Source organism: Neoarius graeffei, chromosome 2, assembly GCF_027579695.1.
Source record: "Neoarius graeffei isolate fNeoGra1 chromosome 2, fNeoGra1.pri, whole genome shotgun sequence".
Classification (NCBI taxonomy): domain Eukaryota; kingdom Metazoa; phylum Chordata; class Actinopteri; order Siluriformes; family Ariidae; genus Neoarius; species Neoarius graeffei.
Window position 1 is genome coordinate 20,134,751 of NC_083570.1, and position 21,226 is coordinate 20,155,976.

Below are 21,226 nucleotides of genomic sequence, written 5' to 3' on the forward strand. Positions count from 1 at the left end.
ATAAAATTTGGCTGAGCCACTAAGAATTGTGTACATCAAATAATGGGTTTATCCACATCATGAGCTACAAGAAAAGTGACACAAACATGATCAACTGTACACACTAGTAGTAACACAATAGAGACGTATAGGCATACACTGTAGAGATTTAGAACTGATATCACAGCACAGAGAGCCACCACAAGCTTGCCGTTGTGACTACCTGTCTGGCTTCCCACCCCTCACACCGTTACCACGATACACTGGGGAACCCGGGAACCCACCCAGAGCATCAATCGACTCCGATATCGACGAGATGGCTGCATTCTTTGCCGCTGCTGAGGGAAAGTGTAAAGGTTTTTTTTTTTGTTTGTTTGTTTGTTTCACATACTTCGAGATTGATAAAAAAAAGTACTCCACCACTCTACTTTCATCATAGTAAGATAGCTGCCAGTCCTTCACTGGTCATTGCTAGTGAGAGTAGATAGCTAGATGCCTTCCTCGAACAATCCAGATTAGCTTATTATTAGCATTGAACTACAATCTTGCTAGATTTATATTTACAATGAAGTAAGAGACCAGTTAAATGACCCGTGTGTGTGTGTATGTGTGTGTGTGTGTGTGTGTGTGTGTGTGAGAGCGAGAGAGATAATAATAATACATCTAAGTACTTATAATAAATAAATGTAATAAATAAATAACTTATAATCAATAAATGCTATCATAAATACACCATTTGTTGTAGTACAATCAGTTTTTTAACCAAACTGTGTTGTGGAAATAGCCTATGTATCTGTGTAACCAGTACACTGCATCTTATAATCAATTGAACGTAGACCATAGGCGTGAAGAAACAGTATCAGCCATTTGTAGCCATAAACATTTTGGTGGCTGCAGCAGCCATTAAGGTTTTGGCTGAGTCAGCTAGCCAGCCAATAATTTCATCAGCCAGCCATTATCCTGAAAACAAACGGCTTCGGGGTCTAGGTTTGAGCTGTCGGGAAAGATATAGTAACTCAAATAATCACTCTTTACAACCGTGGTGAGCAGAAAAGCATCTCAGCATGCAACAGCAGAAGACCACATTGGGTTCCACTCCTGCCAACCAAGAACAGGAATCTTAGAATCAAGAACAAGTTCCTATTAAAGTGGCCGGTGAGTGTACATTTCAAGTTGAAGACCATATTTCTACACCTAATATTATATATGGTTATATGAAATGTATATGATTTCTGTATATTTTTGTATGCATGTGTGTGAAAGCCCATTCCTATGAACTGTTAAATTATTTTTTACTGATCTGACATGGAATTTAATGCCTGTTTGGCAGAGAAATAATTTCCTCTGGAAACGAATATGTGCACTTGGCATTACCATGCTATAAAAACATGTTGTCGTCGGCCTGTTTGATGAACCACGATGACTAAAAAAAAAAAAGCACCCAACACACACATGAAGAGGGCTGGATAGTGCCAAAGCTGCACTTTTTATTTTGCTATGTGACAGCTCCCTCTCGGTCTCAGACAGCTGGAATGTGGGATGGCAGGGGGTGCGAGTCTTAGGGTGGGGAGGAGTGGAGGAGAGGAGAGGAGAGGAGAAGGAGGAGGGGGCAGGAAACGAGGAAAGTATGCCAGGAATGTCCATGTTTATCCAGAGCTCCATTCAGCCAGTGGCGGCCCACCGCAGCTCAGTGGGTATAAAGGCGGACCCTGCTGCTGCCTTCAACTCAGAACGACTCTGACTTCCCTTAGAGAGAAGTGACGAGGGCTGAGCAGATAAAGCAGCAGCCTGCAGAATCTACGCTCTACCTTTTGCTGGAAAGGAGAAGTCTTACCCCAACGAGATCGACTTGATCGGACACAAGACAAAGACAGACAGCCTTTTGAGAGAAGACTACAGCTCCAGAGAGCCAGACGAAGACTTTGCAAGCATCTGAAGGAGAGATTTTTTCACACACTGTTTTGAAACAGAACGAAGACAAGAAATGTTTTCCGGAATGAACCTGAGACTGATTTTTGCACTGTGCTTCACTTTCCTCACCTGGGTAAGTTTAGCTATCTTACTATAACATAATGTCAGTTTTTTAGAGTAGATCTACAATCTCATCGTAACCAAGCAAATAAAGAAATCGTCAAGCCAGTGCTTACAACGTTAGTAACAACAGTGTGCTGTAAATGAGAAACTTGTATCACTCTGTATGTAGCTTTTGAATAACTGGAATGAGATTATAACAGTGTTTGCCTCTTGTTATCTTCAGGCGGCTGCTCAGAAGTGCCCCAGTCAATGCCAGTGTCCTGATGTGGCCCCGCAATGCCCCCCAGGAGACAGCTTAGTCCTGGATGCCTGCGGATGCTGCCGTGTATGCGCCAAACAGCTGGGAGAGCTGTGCACTGAGAAAGATGTGTGTGACCCTCACAAAGGCCTCTACTGTGACTATGGGTCGCCAAACAACCGACGTATTGGAGTCTGCACTGGTAAGCTTTCATTATATACTTGATAGACCTTGAAATGCAAACATTTTTCCTTCCTCATTCCAATTACTATCATCCTTCGCCCCTTCCTCATTGCTGACCATGTTTCTGATCTCTCCTCAACAGCTCGAGAGGGTGCCCCCTGTGTGTTCGGAGGAAACGTGTACCGTAGCGGTGAATCATTCCAGAGCAGCTGCAAGTACCAATGTACATGCCTGGATGGTGCCGTGGGCTGCGTGCCACTCTGTGGCATGGACGTGCGACTGCCCAGCCCGGATTGTCCCATGCCTCGCAGGGTCAAGGTGCCAGGAAAATGCTGTGAGGAATGGGTGTGCGACTCACCCCCCACCACGAACTCCTTCATGGGCTCTTTTCTGCCAGGTAAGGAGCAAAATCTGTTCTCAGAACGTCAAATATATCTAATGTAAACTGAAGCAAAATTTGTAAGCCTGTGCTTCTAGGACAGTATCTTGATCAAGTCACTGGTTTTGACCAAGCCTTTGTGTTCTTTTGGCTGCAGCTTACAGAGAAGAGGAGACCTATGGCCCAGATCCTTCCATCATGCGTGAGAACTGCCTGGTTCAGACCACTGAATGGAGTGCATGCTCAAAGACATGCGGTCTTGGCATCTCGACTCGTGTGACCAATGACAACCGTGAGTGCCGTTTGGAGAAGCAGTCTCGCCTCTGCATGGTCCGTCCCTGCGAATCCCATCTGGAAGAGAAAATCAAGGTAGACATCAACGTCTGCATTGCAGCCATATTCTCAACCATCCCCCTCTTATGATGTTTACCTTCTCAGATAGTTTCTAAACCCCTAAACCCTGCTTCTGTTTACTTTTCATGATTTGCATGTTGTGTCTGAACCCTGCTCTTGATTTGTCCCTTTTATAGAAAGGAAAGAAGTGTATCCGTACTCCTCGAGTATCCAAGCCCATGAAGTTCGAGGTTTCAGGCTGCACCACCACCAAGGCTTACCGACCCAAGTTCTGCGGAGTGTGTACCGATGGCCGCTGCTGCACTCCTCACAGGACCACGACCCTGCCCGTCGAGTTCAAGTGCCCTGACGGCCAGGTCATGAAGAAGCAGATGATGTTCATCAAGACATGTGCATGCCACTACAACTGCCCAAGTGAAAATGACATCTTTGAGTCCCTGTATTACAAGAAGATGCTCGGTGACATGGCATGAGTGAGAACAGTGTGAGCTGATCAAAGAAAATTCCGTCCACTTGAACCAGATATCCATCTCGTATCACAGAACTGTACTCGTCTTGTGTTTTATGTCTTAGTTTTGTTTTTCTTGTCGTTGCGTCTATTCCTGTTGTGTATCTGTATTATCATATCCGATGTGTCATAATGGATGTTGGAGGCTCTTTGGCCTCAAGATGGGTGGGAATGGATAAAAATAACAAAACTGTCGTTTAAAAAAAACGACAAAACATTACTGCACTATAATTTCGGTGACACAACTTGTTGCTGATTAGCCTGATTATGGTAATCCCCTCCCCCAAATTGTGGTGGGCGGATCCAAAGAGTGGTGAGAGGTGATGAGGGCAGCAGACTTTAACCTCAGAACAGAAGCTAGAACGCCTCACCCAAGTAAGAGAGAGAGAGATAGTAGGAATGTGCCCTTGTTTGTAGCTAACACAGCTCTAGCCAAGTATTTTTTGAGATATTAAGACCAGCAGAAGGTGGTTCCTGCAGCACTGAGTGTCAAACTTCGACGAACTGACTCAAAGAGAGTTGGTATTTTGTCAAAAGGAAGGAAAAAAAGGGACTGGACAATTTGCAGCTTCATTCCTTTTTTAAAAAAATATTTTTGAATGCTGTAAATAAATGTACATAATTTTTGTACAGGTTAAGTTAATTTAAATTTAAAACCTTTGTCATTGTTATTTGTCTTGCTTCACTTTGTGTGTAATGATAGCTTTTTTTTTCCTGACGTGACTGTTCTTGTTACAGTTCTTGTATTATTTTATTGATGTGTGACCAAAAAGTCACATTTTCAACTTTTTTTTGTAGTTTGGAATAAAATGTTATATTTTTATATAAATCATGACTTTTCAATTTCCTGTTTCATATAAAAAGCGCACGGCTTGTTCCTATTACAGCTCTGATGTTCACACATCCAGAAATGCCACACAAATTATTCACTGTGTATCACATGACCACAATACCATTATTTCACAAGCATGGACACGTATAGTATTTACTATGTTACACCTAAATCGAACCTTAACCTCAGGAACCAAGTGTCTCCACAAGGACAATACTGTCAGTGATTCCTATCCATGTTGGGTTCCTACCAAGATATTAAAACATGCACATACACACATTCACACTATACCAGTGGACTGAGGCTGTAAGAACAATTGGAAGAATTTACACAGGAGACAGACAACACACACACGAGAAATGTGAGGAAGTACATTTTGTTGGATGTACACTCCAATTGTATGGGTGTCCGTGTAGACTGAATGCATACTGAACTGATAACACATCCAAGCTCAAAAGTGAAATGAAGACACACTGTATGAGATGAAGACCTGCACACACTAGTGTGTATGAAATAAAAAGGAAACATACATGGATGCTAAGCTCAAAAAACACTCAATAAACTTACTTCTCTCTCGCATGGAAGAAAGGTTGACACTTGTCCATCGACTCTGAAGCCACTGTGACCCTGACTAGAGTTACTGAAAATGAATGAATGAATCAATCAAATCACCATTATTTATTTCCTTAGTTAGTTAGTTTCAATTTTGCCATTGTGTTATTGGTGAAGGGTTTCAAATATGAACATATTGAGAAGATAGAGGCTAAACTGAAAACAACAGACAAGGTAGAGGAATAAAATGATGTTCTAGGTTGCTAGTAATCCAAGTCTGAAACATGAACTGATACATATGTTAAATTTCCTCTTATATATTTACATAAACCCATCATTCATCATTGATTTGAATGTCGACTTCTTTTGGTGTTTATTAGATCCAGAACACTTTAGTAGAAGCTGGATTCTGTCTCCTGAATGCTTTCTGCACATACTGAAATCTTACTGCCCTCTGGTGCACAAATGTATTATAACACTTTTGAACAGGTCAAAGGACTACACCACATCATTTACGAATTAAAAACTGAACAGATCAGGAACAAAACAAGAAACGTGTAATATTCTTAGTTTGAACAGGATGACAGTTCGTGGGTGGTTGGGTGTGTGTGTGTGTGTGTGGGGGGGGGGGGGGGGGGGTCAGGATCTACAGTTCAGCTTTGACCTATCAGAATACACAATGTGCATATGATTTACAGACTGACAGAAGAGGAGAACAAACCATGAACTATATCTTATATAGACAATAAACCCATATTCACCTAAACACACTTAAGTTTCCAAAGTTCTCCAAGATCTCCATCTATCTAAGTCATCATTCATGGTGCTCAATCATCATTAATACAGCTGTATCAAGCCTGAGGACACATACAGTGGTGCTTGAAAGTTTGTGAACCCTTTAAAATTTTCTATATTTCTGCATAAATGTGACCTAAAACATGATCAGATTTTCACACAAGTCCTAAAAGTAGATAAAGAGAGCCCAGTTAAACAAATGAGACAAAAATATTATACTTGGTCATTTATTTATTGAGGATCATGATCCAATATTACACATCTGTGAGTGGCAAAAGTATATGAACCTCGAGGATTAGCAGTTAATTTCAAGGTGAAATTAGAGTCAGGTGTTTTCAATCAATGGGATGACAATCAGGTGTGAGTGGGCACCCTGTTTTATTTCAAGAACAGGGATCTATCAAAGTCTGATCTTCACAACACATGTTTGTGGAAGTGTATCATGGCACGAACAAAGGAGATTTCTGAGGACCTCAGAAAAAGCGTTGTTGATGCTCATCAGGCTGGAAAAGGCGTATAATAGTCGGCGAGGTCAGAAAGGACCAGGGGCGATTCTAGCATCTGATCTTTGGGGGTGCTTAGCCCCCAGAGCTGACAGAGGCACCTGGCTTGAACGACAGTGTTTCCACGTTTATTCCGCATTTAGACTAGACTTAAACGCTAATAAAATTGAGTAACACACGGTGGTCTAGCACCATAGCACTTGTACAGCTCTGCACAAAAGTATCTCGATATGGATGATAAATGTCGTTTTTATCATTCTGTTCATAGACCAGGGAACATCAATATTGCATTATGCATATTATTGTGTTGTGTTTAACAATTGTAACTCCAGTCCGTACCTTCACATCTCGCTATGCCAGTAATACTCAGGTGCTACTTCGAGTTCCTCATCGGCGTGGAATCCAGTTAAAAAAAACACCATGTCGTAGCAAGCACTCGCGCGGACAGGCAACCCAATCAGAGGGGACGCAAGGAGGAGAGGGATTTTACTGCTCATAGAACTATCACGTAACAGGTGAATTCAAGAACACACACACGCCCGCACACACATTCATTGCGCAGTGCGCAAGGGCACTTATTTCTGAAAATTACATCCAAAAGCAGTGTTTTTGAGGGTGCTGAGCTAGGGGGTGCTGAGCTCGTTTTTGGGGGTGCTTGAGCACCCCCAAAAATAGGCTAAACACGCCCCTGGAAAGGACCCCAGGGTAACTTCTAAGTGACTGAAGGCCTCTCTCACATTGGCTAATGTTAATGTTCATTAGTCCACCATCAGGAGAACACTGAACAACAATGGTGTGCATGGCAGGGTTGCAAGGAGAAAGCCACTGCTTTCCAAAAAAAAGCATTGCTGCCCGTTTGCAGTTTGTTAAAGATCACATGGACAAGCCAAAAGGCTATTGAAAAAAAATGTTTTGTGGACAGATGAGACCAAAATAGAACTTTTTGGTTTAAATGAGAAGTGTTATGTTTGGAGAAAGGAAAACACTGCATTCCAGCATAAGAACCTTATCTCATCTGTGAAACATGGTGGTGGTAGCATTATGGTTTGGGCCTATTTTGCTGCATCTGGGCCTGGACAGCTTGCCATCACTGATGGAACAATGAATTCTGAATTATATCAGCAAATTCAAAGTCCTGACCTTGATCCAATCGAAATGTTGTGGAAGGACCTGAAGCGAGCAGTTCATGTGAGGAAACCCACCAACATCCCAGAGTTGAAGCTGTTCTGTACGGAGGAATGGGCTAAAATTCCTCCAAGCCGGTATGCAGCATTGATCAACAGTTACCGGAAACATTTAGTTGCAGTTATTGCTGCACACCAGATACTGAAAGCAAAGGTTCACATACTTTTGCCACTCACAGATATGTAATATTGGATCATTTTCCTCAATAAATAAATGACCAAGTATAATATTTTTGTCTCATTTGTTTAACTGGGTTCTCTTTATCTACTTTTAGGACTTGTGTGAAAATCTGATGTTTTAGGTCATATTTATGCAGAAATATAGAAAATTCTAAAGGGTTCACAAACTTTCAAGCACCGCTGTACACCCATCAAGAGCATATTTTTTCTTTTGGCTGTGTCTGTCATTATTTGCTTACAGCAGCCACATGCACACACACACTCACTCTGTAGATCATGTGAAAAAAGATTTTGCAGCACAAGGTCTCATGTCTGATCCAGTTTCTTTCGGTAACCCTCTGTTCCTGATCAAGCACACTTGGCATTTTCTCTGTGGAAATGCAGTCTAGTCCCAGCTTGTGCTTTCTTTTTAGCATTATTGTGGTATTTATATGCTACACAATGAGGCATACTTATTTAAAAACTGATAAATTTGGTAAAATACTTGTAAAACTCAGAAAACTACAATGTAAACAGAATATAAACAGCCGAGTTACTCCAAGCCACCGCTACCTTTATTTATTTATTTTTTATTATTTTATTTTTTTTATTTATGCTATTTACTGTTTTGTTGATTGATGGAGACTAGGACTGACAAACTAAATTGCCCATTGATGGGACAAATAAAGTTTTCTGAATCAAAACCTGACATCATCGCATACGTCACCACCACAGGAAGCCCATCTAGCATTTTAAAGAAAATTCATTTTTATCAAACACAGTTTGGTCTCTGAAAATGAAAGTTTAATTTTTTAAATCTGTGACCACTTTTACTTAAAATAACTTTGAGAATAAATCCGCTGGAGGATCCCTTTAATTAATACAAAATACTTTGTGTCTGCTGCATCTTTCAGTTCTTTTAAATCAAGGCTGAATACTTTCTTCTTTACTGCTGCCTTTTATTAAACCAAATTTGAGGCTTTTGATTAATTCCTGGCTCTGCACTGTAACTTTTATTCTTGCATTTTACCTGTCTATTTCTATTTTAGCTTATTGTCTATTCTCTTATCGTTTTTAATTGTACTTGAATGTCCATTTATAATGTGTTTCTTCCTCCGTCCATTCACCCCAACACGCTACAAAATTATTGCCATTTTCACGCCACAACTGATAAATTTGTCTCATGACCGTTATCATAAGGAAAAACAAACTACGTCTATACTTAATCTAAAATACTTAACGGTCCTTATGAAACAGATTTTACAGCTCTGTGAAAATGCCAGCCAAGGTCAATCCTGCTTTGTTTGTTCTGACAATCATTCAAATATTTTTGATAAGAAGAAACAGAATTACCAGAGAGAGAAAATGGAGACGTGCTGCTCTTGCTAGACTAGCAAGACATCATCAAATCATAAATGAAAATACTATACAAGGCCTGTACATTAATATTTGCAGTAGATACACAACCATAATTTCTGAATGAATTCTCAGTGAACAACTTTCTCATTGGTGTAAGATTCCTATGGTCAAACTACACCCCCTCCTGGGGAAAGTTAGACATGGCAATTTTATTTTCACATCACATATAGTCAACTAATATAACACAGTGTGATCTCATTGTCACACACGTCACTATATGTCCCAGTACACAATCTTCCTTGGTCTTCTTTTCCTACAAGTTATGACACGGAAAAATCCCAAAGCTTGGGGTTCCCGTGTTAGAAGTCATGTATTTTGTAAACTGCTTGCTCCACGGCCAGTCTACCAATGTTATTCTGATCATGAATCAAGAAAGATTACTCGGCTCAACATGTTATTCAATTCAAGTCAATAATATTGATCCAAACAGTAAATTTTTTTCAACCAAGAAGAAAACTTCCAGGGTGGCACGGTGGTGTAGTGGTTAGCGCTGTCGCCTCACAGCAAGAAGGTCCGGGTTAGAGCCCCATGGCCGGCGAGGGCCTTTCTGTGCGGAGTTTGCATGTTCTCCCCGTGTCCGCGTGGGTTTCCTCTGGGTGTTCCGGTTTCCCCCACAGTCCAAAGACATGCAGGTTAGGTTAACTGGTGACTCTAAATTGACCGTAGGTGTGAATGTGAGTGTGAATGGTTGTCTCTGTCTATGTGTCAGCCCTGTGATGACCTGGTGACTTGTCCAGGGTGTACCCCGCCTTTCGCCCGTAGTCAGCTGGGATAGGCTCCAGCTTGCCTGCGACCCTGTGGAACAGGATAAAGCAACTAGAGATAATGAGATGAGAAGAAAACTTCCAGTCTACTCTGCTGGCGCTGCCATTTTGGAAATCACATGATGCATTGCTGCATGTTGATTGGTTGAAAGGTGAGTGACGTTGAATTAATCTGCAAGAAACTACACACCGATATTTTGAATGTGAACTGTCAAAATGAGTAACAAAAACGGGACTAAAGGTTCACAACACATCGTGTCATGGTATGGAAGGGTTGGAAATTAAACAAATAGTACACAAAGTCAAAATTTATGATACACTATGTAGCATCAAATTATTATTCTCAAGTTTATTTGGGCTAAAATGTCTCATTTTTTAATCTTAAACATATCTTCCTTTGCATTTTGTTTTGGATTCTGTATTAACTACTTAATCAAGATATAAAACTTTCACGGAATTTATAGCACATTGGGGGATACTGATAGCTAAAACAGCACAGCGCATAAGGTTCACAAACACCACTTGAGCTTTGGCCAATCAGCATGCAGGAATGCAATCATGTGATTTTCAATCATGGCGGCACCGTCGGAGTCGACAAACTTTTCGGCTTGATTCAGAAAATCGGCAACAGGGGACACTAATATTGATTTGAAGTTGCCGAAATGTTGATTCAGGAAACCTTTATTGTTCTGTGATCAAACAGAGACCGACAGATTGTATGTGGAGTGGACCATTCATGAATTACAGCTTTGAGGATTTTTCCATGTCATAACTTGTCGGAAAAGAAGACCAAGGAGGATTGTGTATTGGGGCATGTAGCAACTATGTTGTCACATAGCTTTGATTTACATATTTAATTTCATGACACTGTATTATCAGTTTTAATATCTTTATTTACAGTTTGGCCAACCATCTCAGTATTGCAGAGGTGGTCAGTAACAAAGTACATTTACTTGAGTACTGTACTTCAGTACACTTTTTGAGTATCTGTACTTTACTTGAGTATTTTTTTTTTTTGGAAACTTATGACTTTAATTTCACTACATTTGAAAGGCAAATATCGTACTTTTTACTCCATTACATTTCTATCAAGGTCCTCGTTACGATGAAGCAGCGTTGAAAGTGGATTTTTTTTCTTTTCTATTCTAAAACGTGATTGTTTTTTTTGCAGATGACACTGAGACAGCCTATCAGTAATCACTAGGGTCACGTCACGTCCGTAGACTGGTTAAAGTCAAGTTCAATGATCTCTCTGCAGCATTCTTTGAACACGATCAGTAGATGGCAGAATGGGAGGCAGTTCTTCTGGGGAATGCACATACTCATGGCCATACCTAGAACCCATGTTTCAGTTTTCTGAAAGGAATAAAGATTTGTTTCGTTTTAAATGTTTGCTTTGTTTGCCAAAAACAAACCGCATCATGGCCTACAAAAACTTGCCATCCAACCTGTGGAAGCATATTGAGGTATATAAATGTTTTATTCCAAGAGAAAGCTTGCAATGAAGTTGTCTGTGCTTTTAGAGCTAGTGATAACATTGCAATAGCTATGCAGTCTTTATACTAAATCTGGGCTGCCAACTCTCACGCAATGAGCGTGAGACACAAGCATTTGACTATCTTCACACGCTCACACGCCATACCTCTGATTTCTCACGCTAGAAAAAAAATCTAGTTTATCTATCTAATCTAGGCTACCCATTGCGTCGCGCCAACCACTTGCGATTGATCAATTACGCCTTACGCATGGCTAAACAGGCAGAGAGGTGTTCCCTTCTGTACACACTCCCCTATGGTAGGTGGCGCATCTAATGATGCTGCACTCGCCGGAAGTTGGATAATTGCCTACCGTCAATTTAGAGGAAGAGGAGAGAGAAGAAGGTATCCGAGTTGAAGACGGGTGTCTCAGACAGATTTGTACATATGCACGCAAATGTGTGGCGTTACTGGCGTAATTATGAACTTATACAAAGTTTCTTAATCGTTTTAGCCTATAAGTGTTGTGAGAATATTTAATGCCATAGCGAGAGCTGTGTACTAGGCATGATAAATCATTATAGGCCTAATGCCGTGCTGCAGCCTCTATCTTCCCCAACAAGCTGCACGGGAGAGCACCTCCTTAGCACACGTTTATTAAGGTGCATTTTTAGTTTGTTTACTGTATGTTATCATACTTTATGACTTTATTTGAAGCCATACTGGAAATGTTGTAAAATAAAGCAAGTAAGAGATAATATTACAAATGCAAGAAGAGCCATTAGCCACCATACCTATTGTTTATTTACAGGGTATTTATTTTTAATTATTTATGATGTATGTAATTGCTCAGTTAAAGTAAATAAAGCATGGTCACCTGTAATATCAAAGAACTCGAACTTGTGAATAATTAAAAAAAAGACAGAACAATATACTGAGGAGACAGGGTTTCAAAGAGGGCAAGACAGGTAGAGAATATTTGTCAGATAACAGGCCCTGACGAATGCTCTATTACTAATAAGAAACATAGATAAGAAATAAATTAATAAGAAATATATTAATATAGCTTATTTAAGTATGACCAAAATTTTTAAGCCCAACTTTGTGTGCACATTCCCACCTATGGCCAAGGTTCAGTTTTTTGTGTTTCAGTACTGTTCAAACTTAATCATTTTAATGTTTCTTGTAGCACATGCACATTTTGCTTACTGTTTAAGCATTTTATTTGTTCTTTTGTTGTTGATATTTTTCCCCATGCCAATCTTCTGCTGAACCCAGTGGTGGGGAAAGACCTTAAATGCATAATGAATAGTCAGTGAGGGACAATCTTATTTTTTGCAACAGTTATTAAAAACTTAACATTTAGTTTCAATTCAGAAGGTGTTTAGGCTTAGCTGATGAAATATTTTCAAACATGAACTTGCCTTTAAATCTGAAACACAGGTCTATAGGGCTGCAGGAACATTGGCAGTCATCTGTAGTTTTCTAGTGTGGGGGCTTTTAAGCCAAAACTTGGTGCTTTTGTTGGCCACAAGCTGAAGGCCTGGCAAGTCAGGGTGTGTAAGAATGTAGGTATGGCACAGCAGGCCACTCCAAAAATCCACCAGAATGCAGGAACATCTACTAAATCCAAAATCTCAACCCCCCCCCCCCCCCCCCCCCAAGTCCTTCGGTACTTTAACTTAAGTAAAAATTTGATTGTACAACTTTCACTTGTATCAGAGTAACATTTGACCAGTGGGAGCTGTACTTTGACATAATGAAGTTGGGTACTTTGTCCACCTCTGCAGTATTGTGTGCTGAACCACCAACTTCCCATCTTGGCCATATACTTTGAGTGACCCAATTCATGTAGTACTCTTTTCAAAATGCTAAATACAGCAAAGGAATTACTCAAAGAGAACAGTAACTGTGATCTTTTATCTATGTTTTCACTCCATAGAATTATTGTTAAATATAATGAATACAAACCTTGTATGTCTTTTTTTAAATTCTCCCACTTCTTGGCTGCTCAGGCAGGACTCACCACCCCAGCCAAGCCCATCTCTTTCAGTACAGCTCTACAACAATACAAAGTTTAATAAATGTATTGAAAAACAAGAAATGAATCTACAGTATCAGTATCATTAACAAGGTTGACATATGGTGATTTAATCAATGGATTATGAGTAATTTTACTTTTGTCATGAATACACATTAAAATAAGATATTCCTTCAAAAGAATTTGACATAACTCACTCCCATCCACCTGCAGAGGCAAAGAGGTGGTCCCTCTCTCTCCTCAGGTGAATAAACTTCGCCACATTGTCATCAGTCCCTGAAGAGATTAAATGAATTGACAATTAATATTTCTGTAGTGCTTGTGTGGCACTCCAATGTAATTTCATTACTTACAATTTTAAAAAGAAATTAAAGCCCATATAGTTTTAGCTTAATTTGCCAACGAAAATTACTGTACAAGGGAAAGCGAGCTGGATCACTAACATGACTGTAATACATCCATGATCGCTAGTTGTGCTTTCTGCCATAATGGCATAATGCATACCTTTTACTACATGAAAAACAGTTAAAAAATTTTTAGAAATATTCGACATATCATCAAAAGTCCAACAGAAATTTACAAGCCTGAGTCCAAAAAAGTTGGGACGAAGTACAAATTGTAAATAAAAATGGAATGCAATAATTTACAAATCTCAAAAACTGATATTGTATTCACAATAGAACATAGACAACATATCAAATGTCGAAAGTGAGACATTTTGAAATTTCATGCCAAATATTGGCTCATTTGAAATTTCATCACAGCAACACATCTCAAAAAAGTTGGGACAGGGGCAATAAGAGGCTGGAAAAGTTAAAGGTACAGCTGGAGGACCAAATTGCAACTCATTAGGTCAATTGGCAATAGGTCATTAACATGACTGGGTATAAAAAGAGCATCTTGGAGTGGCAGCAGCTCTCAGAAGTAAAGATGGGAAGAGGATCACCAATCCCCCTAATTCTGCGCCGACAAATAGTGGAGCAATATCAGAAAGGAGTTCGACAGTGTAAAATTGCAAAGAGTTTGAACATATCATCATCTACAGTGCATAATATCATCAAAAGATTCAGAGAATCTGGAAGAATCTCTGTGTGTAAGGGTCAAGGCTGGAAAACCATACTGGGTGCCCGTGATCTTCGGGCCCTTAGACAGCACTGCATCACATACAGACATGCTTCTGTATTGGAAATCACAAAATGGGCTCAGGAATATTTCCAGAGAACATTATCTGTGAACACAATTCACCGTGCCATCCGCCGTTGCCAGCTAAAACTCTATAGTTCAAAGAAGAAGCCGTATCTAAACATGATCCAGAAGCGCAGACTTTAAGATTTAAAATGGACTGTGGCAAAGAGGAAAACTGTTCTGTGGTCAGACAAATCAAAATTTGAAGTTCTTTATGGAAATCAGGGACGCCGTGTCATTCGGACTAAAGAGGAGAAGGACGACCCAAGTTGTTATCAGCGCTCAGTTCAGAAGCCTGCATCTCTGATGGTATGGGGTTGCATTAGCGCGTGTGGCATGGGCAGCTTACACATCTGGAAAGACACCATCAATGCTGAAAGGTATATCCAGGTTCTAGAGCAACATTTGCTCCCATCCAGACGACGTCTCTTTCAGGGAAGACCTTGCATTTTCCAACATGACAATGCCAAACCACATACTGCATCAATTACAGCATCATGGCTGTGTAGAAGAAGGGTCCAGGTACTGAACTGGCCAGCCTGCAGTCCAGATCTTGCACCCATAGAAAATATTTGGTGCATCATAAAATGGAATATATGACAAAAAAGACCTAAGACAGTTGAGCAACTAGAATCCTACATTAGACAAGAATGGGTTAACATTCCTATCCCTAAACTTGAGCAACTTGTCTCCTCAGTCCCCAGATGTTTACAGACTGTTGTAAAGAGAAAAGGGGATGTCTCACAGTGGTAAACATGGCTTTGTCCCAACTTTTTTGAGATGTGTCGTTGTCATGAAATTTAAAAATCACCTAATTTTTCTCTTTAAATGATACATTTTCTCAGTTTAAACATTTGATATGTCATCGATGTTCTATTCTGAATAAAATATGGAATTTTGAAACTTCCACATCATTGCATTCTATTTTTATTTACAATTTGTACTTTGTCCCAACTTCTTTGGAATCGGGGTTGTACTTACATTTATACATATTGTCTAATTGCTGCACCGGGTGCTCCTCTCTGTTGTTTGCCATTTTTCTTTCAGCGCAACCGCAATGCATGATAGTATATATTGCTTGGTTAGTGACCATCGGTTGTACACTACTTTTCAGAATGCATTGTGGGATACTATGAGTCCACTATATAGGGTGTAATAATTCTCACTATACATTTGGACAGCACTACAAAATGGCGAACTCACTATATAGTCCACTATATAGTGAGTAGTGAGTGATTTCGGACATGGATGGTTTAGTGATCCCTTGGCTGCCATGTTTGTTCAATGGGGCTGTCACATAATTTTGATGTCATAGCACTCATGGACTGTGCTTTGACTGAGAAAGTTCCTTCCTTTAAAACAAAGCAATTGTAAGTATATCATTAATCTGATCCTTTTATTTGCAAAATCCATTATCCATTAATCCAAGTTCTCTAAATTAGAGACCATCCTTTCTCATTTTCAAAAAAGAAATCAAACAGTACATTAACTCCATTGAAAAGTCTAAAACTAAGAAGGCTATTTTAACACTGAATGTATGCACACACTTTACATTTTTTTTTAACATCTGAGTCCTCTTATGTAACCCCCTGGCTTTACTGGTTTTATTGTGTGATGTTTTCTGCTTTTGTTTTTGCTGTTATCACTCCTACTGTATGGTTCTATTTGTCAATAAAAAGCCTTTTTAAAAAATGTGCGAGAAGGTTCCTGATGCAGCTCGAAGAACGAAGCTGGGCAAGACATGGGGTATGGCTACAAACATAGATCCGCCCTTATCCCAAACCATAACTACTGGGCGGGGCTACCACATCATGTCCAACCTGACACAGTTAAAATGTCACTGACATGCAGTAAATATTTTGTTTATTGTCTTGATCATGGATTTACTGTACCACACATGTGCATACAAATAATGTCAGGACTTCACTTTCTTCCTTGTACCAGATGTGCAGAAATACAGATGACATTCCTCTGTAGGTGCTATATCTCTTGAAGAACAGTAGTATCTGTAATTATACATTCAATAATGGGATGGAGTTCTAAAACAGTTTAGCTTCAGGCAATACAAAAGCAATAACAAGATCAACAAATGACATTCAAATCACATTTTGATGAAATGATTCGCTTGAAGGGAGATCTGAGGAAATGATGAAGTTTTCTCAGGTATTATCAAACCATTTCAATTTCATGATTGATTTACAGTGTGAATTTTTATTGCTGCAGTGTCTTGCAAAAGTATTCATCCCCCTTAGTGTTTGTCCTGTTTTGTCTCATTACAAGCCAGAATTAAAATGGATTTTTTGGTGCTTATCAGCATTTGATTTACACAATATGCCTTACACTTTAAAAAGGGAAATTGTTGTTTTATTGTGACACAATAATTAAGATGAAAAAAAAATCTGGAGTGTGCATACTGTAGGTATTCACCCCCAAAGTCAATACTTTGTAGAGCCATATTTTACTGCAATTACAGCTGCAAGTCTCTTGGGTTATGTCTCTATTAGCTTAGCACATCTAGCCACTGGGATTTTTGCCCATTCCTCAAGGCAAAACTGCTCCAACTCCTTCAAGTTAGATGGGTTGTGTTGGTGTAAAGCAATCTTCAAGTTATGTCACAGATTATCAATTGGATTGAGGTCTGGGCTTTGACTAGGCCATTCAAAGACATTTAAATGTTTCCCTTTAAACCACTCCAGTGTAGCTTTAGCAGTATGTTTAGGGTCATTGTCCTGCTGGAATGTGAACCTTCATCCCAGTCTCAAACCTCTGGCTGACTCAAACCGGTTTTCCTCCAGAATTCCCCTGTATTTAGTGCCATTCATCTTTCCTTCAGTCCTGACCAGATTTCCTGTCCCTGCAGATGAAAAACATCCCCACAGCATGATGCTGCCACCACCATGCTTCACTGTAGGAATGGTGTTTTCAGGGTGATGGGTTTGTGCCACACATGGCATTTCCCATGATGGCCAAAAAGATCAATTTTAGTCTCATCTTCCCAGAGAATCTTCTTCCATGTCTTTGGGGAGTCTGCCACATGCTGTTGGGCAAACTCCAAAAGTGTGTTCTTAAGCAATTACTTTTTTCTGGCGACTCTTCAATAAAGCCCCACTCTGTGGAGTGTATGGCTTTAAGGTGGTCCTATGGACAGATACTCCCATCTCTGCTGTGGATCTTTGCAGCTCCTTCAGTGTTATCTTTGGTGTCTTTGTTGCATCTCTGATTAATGCCCTCCTTGCTCAGTCTGTGAGTTTTGGTGGGCAGCCTTCTCTTGTCAGGTTTGGAGTAGTGTCACCATTTTGCTATAATGGATTTAATGTTGCTCCCTGGGATATTCAAAGTTTGAAATATTTTTTATAACCTAAACCTTCACAACTTTGTCTCTGACCTGTTTGGAGGCTCCTTGGTTTTCATGTTGCTTGCTTAGTCGTGTTGTAGGGTCAGGGTCCTTCCAGAACAGGTTGATTTATACAGACATCATGTGACAGATCATGTGGCACTTTGATTGCACACAGGTGGATCTTAATCAACTAATTATGTGACTTATGAAGTGAATTGGTTGGACCCGCTCTTATTTAGGGGTTTGAATGAATGAATGAATTTATTTATTTATTTCGAACATGTATAAAAATGTATGTAACTATTTGTACATACAAAAGAAAGAAAATGAAAAAAGTGACAAAAAAGAATAAATAAAATAACATAAAGAGCTAAGACATTACAATACACCGCACATTGTTCGAAAAAGGAGTGGGAAGAAGTACAATACTTTTTTTTAATTTCCCACCCCTTTTTAACTACCCCAAAATCCAAACTACATTAATACACCTATAAAAATATATACCATATATACACCTCATGATTATCCATATAAATATATAATTACAAAAATAAATATATACTACATACCATATCCATATATATATATATATATATATATATATATATATATATATATATATATATATATATACACATATACATGCACACACACATATTATACACACACACACACACACACACATATATATATATATATATATATATATATATATATATATATATATATATACACATACATATACACACATACACATACACTTCATAAATATCCATATAAATATTTATTTACAAAATTAAATATATACTTCATTCCATATATACACTTCATAAATATCTATATAAATATATAATTACAAAAATAAATATCTACTACATACCTTTCCCTGTAAATATGAAGATATCTATCCCCATAAATAAATATATACCATATACTAAGTTAGTTCTAATATAACAATCAACCCTATTCTATTTATCCCTCATCATCCTCCATTAACATACTTCCTCTTCAATATACTTATTTAAAAAAAAATTTTGTACCTTTTTTTAAACAGATTTATATTTGCACTTTGTTTTATTTCTGTCTCCAGTCTGTTCCATAAAGTCACCCCACAGCTCGATACGCACATGCTTTTCATATTTGTTCTAACCTTTGGTTTTTTAAAATTTAGGTCTCCCCTTAGATTATATCCCCCCTTTCTCTCACTAAACCCAAATTGGTTTCATACAAAAGGGGGTGAATACCTGTGCACACTCCAGATTTCTGTTTTTTCATCTTAATTATTGTTTGTGTCACAATAAAACAAGAATTGGCACCTTTAAAGTTATAGGTGTGTTAGGTGTGTTGTGTAAATCAAATGGTGCTAACCCTCCAAAAATCCATTTTAATTCCATCTTGAAATGCAATAAAACAGGAAAAAACACCAAGGGGGATGAATACTTTTGCAAGACACTGTAGTTTTGATTTAGCTTTACTCTGAGCCTTTTCATGAAAATACATAACATTTAGTCATATTTTATGGTTATTCTCAGTTTTAGTATAAATTTCGTCACAAAAAATACTAGAAGGGCACTTGATAGAGTTCATACGTCTGCCAAGCTACATATTAGAATATCCATTCAAAAAAAATCTTGGATCCATATACCGTACATATCTGGAATTGCATCAAAATCTAATCAGCTGTTCTTTGGCCCATTGCTTGGTTTTCCTCCAAATGTTATCAAAATTCACTCACTACTCTTTGAGTTACGTTGGGAACAGACAAAAAAAAATCCTGAATCCACATACATATCTGGATTTGCATCAAAATCTTTTCAATTGCTTTTTGGCCCATGGTTCAACTGTCATCCAAATTTCATGAAAATCTGTTCACTACTTTTTGAGTTTTGCTGGAAACAAAGAAACAACCAAAGGCAAAAATGAAGGTACCAACAAAGTTGGCAGAGTTATTTAAAAAGAAAAAAAAACTACAGCAAAATTTAGTCAAATAAATGCTGAATGCTATTTGCTTTTTGTCCTCAAATTTCCCAAAATGCTCTTTTGAAGTGTTTAAAGGACCCATGGCATGGTGGTTTGTTGATGCTTTAAACGGGCTCGTGGAGGCTTCCGGATGTTATATCCGCAGCCTTTCTCGAAATGAACCCTCGGAACGTAGATATAGCCTCCTGGAAGAAAGCCCCATTTCAGCCCTTTTCCCAGTGCATCGTTTTGCTAATGAGAAGCATGGAGGCAGGGAAGGGTAGAGGGTGGGTACGTGCCATGGGGGGAGGGGGAGGGGCTGCCGTCTGCCTCCCAAGCCGGCCGAGAGCACCCCTCATCGGGCACGGCCAGGCGGGCGAATGCCCTGGTCCGTCCGCCCTGTCTAAAAAAATGGTACAACTCGAGCCCATGGTAAAACTGGGACTTTGTCATTTTTTCCCGCCTGAGGCCCATGGTAAAACTGAGCAGTGGGACTTTGTCATTTTTTTCCGCCTAAGGCCCATGGTAAAACTGCACTTCCAGGAGGGGCTGCCGTCTGCCTCCCAAGCCGGCCGAGAGCGCTTCTCGTCGGGCACGGCCAGGCGGGCGAATGCCCTGGTCCGTCCGTCCTGTCTAAAAAAATGGTACAACTCGAGCCCATGGTAAAACTGGGACTTTGTCGGGTTTTTTTCAGCCTGAGGCCCATGGTAAAACTGAGCAGTTTTACCATGGAGGAGTGGGGACTTTGCCATTTCCTCCCCCCAACTCGCCCCTGGGAGAACCGCTGCCTCCATGGGCGGCCGGTGCCGCTGGAGGGCCGCCCGCGCGACCTCGGCTCCCGACAAAAGATTGGATTTCGGGCTGACTTTCAATGGATTGCAGTGATGGAGCTGCTCTGCCACTCACGACACCCCGGCCCAGAATCAGGGGAAAATACCGCGCGCTGACGTCATTAAGGTGTGACGTGAGGAAATAAAATAAATTCAAGAAATGTTTGGGTTTTTACTGAACAAACAAACAAATAAAATGAACAAGTGACTTAAAAAAAAGAATGTGGGTGTCTTTGTAAAAACTGTTTTGATTGGCTATTATAACAGAGGTAGCGCAGAGTACCTGGCTAACTGCAGGAAGCGGTTAGCTGCACAGCTAATGTAGCCATTGCAAACTCACCGATTTTAAAACACAGCAAAACGACTTAACAGTTATACACTTACTTGTTTGGTGTTTGTGGCTGATGCGGCAGGGATGCTTGGTACGGACCCAGGTTTCAGTGACAGTTGATGTGCAAAACCTGCCCTGTACTGTCCCAAGTTGTGGAAACATTCCTCAGGAAAATGCTTCCGACA

General features: G+C 39.7%; 1 protein-coding gene across 1 annotated transcript; it reads left to right on the plus strand.

The window, feature by feature from the left end:
• Positions 1 to 1,689: 1,689 nt before the first annotated feature.
• ccn2a (cellular communication network factor 2a) lies at positions 1,690 to 4,504 on the plus strand. Its single transcript, XM_060913963.1, has 5 exons — positions 1,690 to 2,023; positions 2,237 to 2,453; positions 2,577 to 2,831; positions 2,971 to 3,182; positions 3,344 to 4,504. Exons 1-5 carry the CDS (start codon positions 1,964 to 1,966, stop codon positions 3,638 to 3,640), a joined length of 1,041 nt encoding a protein of 346 aa, XP_060769946.1. The 5' UTR covers positions 1,690 to 1,963; the 3' UTR covers positions 3,641 to 4,504.
• The last annotated feature ends 16,722 nt before the right edge of the window (positions 4,505 to 21,226 follow it).

Bases quoted from the DNA above. Each gene is read 5' to 3' on its own strand.
- ccn2a (XM_060913963.1), top strand. From the start codon at position 1,964: ATGTTTTCCGGAATGAACCTGAGACTGATTTTTGCACTGTGCTTCACT. The intron at 2,024-2,236 runs GTAAGTTTAGCT...TGTTATCTTCAG, and splicing joins GCTTCACTTTCCTCACCTGG to GCGGCTGCTCAGAAGTGCCC. The intron at 2,454-2,576 runs GTAAGCTTTCAT...TCTCCTCAACAG, and splicing joins ACGTATTGGAGTCTGCACTG to CTCGAGAGGGTGCCCCCTGT.